The following is a 2,923-nucleotide window of genomic DNA, read 5'->3' on the forward strand; positions in this document are numbered from 1 at the left end:
AAAAACTTTTTTTTTAAAGTTAAGTCAAACGGGCTCTACTACAATAATGACTTTGTAAATAGTTGATTCATTCATTAATTTAAATTTTACTTTTTAGTATTTAATTAATTAAATATTTGATTTATATAGGAATAAAATGATAATCAAACTTTGCATCTACACATATTATATATGATTTATGTTATATGATATATGATGATAGGATGTATCTTTATTTTAGGGAACGTTTTACCCCTCAATGTGGGACTTTCCAACGCAAATCCGGATTTGATCGAACTCCAATGTGGATACCTGACACCGGGTGGAAAATAAAAAAAATTAAAAAATGTATCTTTATTTTTAATGGTCTAAATAAATATTAGTATACTCTAGAAGATATTGTTGCTTAGGACGTGGGCACGTGGCATAACCAAGGCCTCTAGCATCATAACTTTGGATTGACTTATAACTTTACTACTCCCAAATTTTTCCAATAAATTCACGTGCTTCATTCTCTATATTTTGTAGCACACCAAAAAGAAAGAAATACTCACTAGTAAGGATGAATTCTTTGATGATCAAAGTGTGTTTTTTTCTGGTCCTTATTTCCAATGGTTATTCAACAAAATTGGATTCTTATCCTCCAACTTGTCAAAGAATTGAGTGCCCAAATTATGATGTGATTGAATCTGGAAAAGACTATGAAATTCGTCGTTACAATTCCCCTATGTGGATGTCTACTGAACCAATTGACGATATATCATTTGTTTCCGCCACCAGAACTGGTTTCCTCAGGTACGAGTCAGTTTGTATGCACTCGATTAATTTCACATGATATCTTTCATTCTGTCTATTAAGGTGATTTTTTTTGTAGACCTTAGGTCATTAGGCTACACCCTACTAGGTGCTCTTTGTCTTATAAAAAAAAAGTCATAATCATTCTAATGTGAAAATGTGTTATTCATACTATATAAACTTTAATTTCTCGTGTGTCTTCTCGATTCATTTTTCACTCACACCTCTAAAAAACCCAACATTTGTTTGTCTAGGCAAAACACTTCATTTCCAATGTCTTGAGATTCATATGTCAGTAGACTTGTTTGGAATTGAAGCGTAGTTATCTTTTTACGTAAATGTTAAGTGTATCCATTTGGCATTGGCAGGTTATTTATGTATATTCAAGGAAAGAATGATAAGCATGAGAAAATAGAGATGACAGCACCAGTTATGACTCAAGTGATGCCAAGTGATGGACCATTATGCTCTACTTCATTTGTTGTGAGTTTTTATGTACCAAAGAATAATCAGCAAAATCCTCCTTCAGCTGAAGGCCTACACCCCCAAAAATGGAACGAAAGTAGTTATGCTGCGGTCAGGCAATTCAGTGGATTTGCATCTGATGGTGATATTCCGAAAGAAGCTGCTGCCCTGAGTGCCAGCATTGCTGGCACTAAATGGGCAGCAGCCATCGAAAAAAGCCGGAGTAAAGATAATAGTACGCTTTATACAGTTGCACAATACAACTCCCCGTTTGAGTTCAGGGGCAGAGTTAATGAGATGTGGTTTACTTTTGTTATGGACAGTGCAATTGCCATTTGAGAGGTTATTGTTCAAGAATAAAGTTTACTATCTCATTTTCTTTTTTGTATTATCAAAAGTATAGTTGAGAAGTCCTAGTTATTATGTATGACCAGAATGTTACATTATATATTGCAAATAAGATAGGTTGTATAATACAATCTGATTCAGAAAATTTGATGTTAATGATACCTGTGTGTTGTCAAGATCTTTAACCATAATTCAATTTAGCAATAGTTGAAGAGGGGTCTTGAAGTAACAGTAAAATTGTCTCTATATGTCATAAACGATCAAAGTTCAAGTCATTAAATGAGTCACTACTAAAGTTTGTATCAGGGTAGACTGTTTACATTACACTTCCTTGGCATATGATCCATTTTAAGATGGACAAAATCTCATCATCATTAAATATGAGTCATTTAAAAAAAGGAAAGGTTCAATTATGCCATCGAATTTTTAAAAAGCCTCACTTATATCATCCATTAAAAGTTGGAAAAATTGTATATAATAGTAAACTATTAATTCAAATTAAATGTCATAACCACAATTTGATTTAATTGTACCCTGTAGCAAACTGTTGCTATTTCACCTCTCTCCCTAGTGAATCTCGCTCGACAGTCTCTCCCTCGCCTCTCTCGCTTTTATACAAACGCAAATGTATAAAATGTGTTTGTGTTTGTATAAAGCAAGAGAAAATTGTATATATACATATATTTTTGTTCCCCTATCTCCCCTCTCCCAGATCTCGCTCGCCACTCTCCCAGATCTCGCTCGCCACTCTCCCAGATCTCGCTCGCCACTCTCCCAGATCTCGCTCGCCACTCTCCCAGATCTCGCTCGCCACTCTCCCAGATCTCGCTCGCCACTCTCCCAGATCTCGCTCGCCACTCTCCCAGATCTCGCTCGCCACTCTCCCAGATCTCGCTCGCCACTCTCCCAGATCTCGCTCGCCACTCTCCCAGATCTCGCTCGCCACTCTCCCAGATCTCGCTCGCCACTCTCCCAGATCTCGCTCGCCGCTCTCCCAGATCTGCCCAGTTCTCTTTTGCCTTTCTCTCTTTCTCGCTTTATACAAACACAGATTATACAATTGATCTTTTGCATATGTATACCGAAACAGAAATTGATTATATACAACTGCTTTCTTTTGTATATGTATAGCAAAATATACATATTTATGTTTGCTATGGAGCGCAATTATGCAAACTATAGATATAGCATACAAATATGATTTTTGTGTTTGCTATATGTGAAAGTTACTCTTTTAAGATCTTGTGTGAATATATATGAGATGCTTTGTACACTAAATTGTGTTGCGTGAACGTGAGATGCTTCGTGCATTGAATTACCCCTTGCAACAATTTAG

At 36.0% G+C, this 2,923-nt stretch overlaps 1 protein-coding gene across 1 annotated transcript; it reads left to right on the forward strand.

Moving 5' to 3' along the window:
* Window positions 1-482: 482 nt before the first annotated feature.
* LOC102597954 (heme-binding protein 2) lies at window positions 483-1,744 on the forward strand. The gene is made up of 2 exons (XM_006348301.2): window positions 483-774; window positions 1,143-1,744. Exons 1-2 carry the CDS (start codon window positions 542-544, stop codon window positions 1,576-1,578), a joined length of 669 nt encoding a protein of 222 aa, XP_006348363.1. The 5' UTR covers window positions 483-541; the 3' UTR covers window positions 1,579-1,744.
* The last annotated feature ends 1,179 nt before the right edge of the window (window positions 1,745-2,923 follow it).

The sequence above is a fragment of the Solanum tuberosum genome, unplaced genomic scaffold, assembly GCF_000226075.1.
Source record: "Solanum tuberosum cultivar DM 1-3 516 R44 unplaced genomic scaffold, SolTub_3.0 scf00096, whole genome shotgun sequence".
Lineage (NCBI taxonomy): Eukaryota > Viridiplantae > Streptophyta > Magnoliopsida > Solanales > Solanaceae > Solanum > Solanum tuberosum.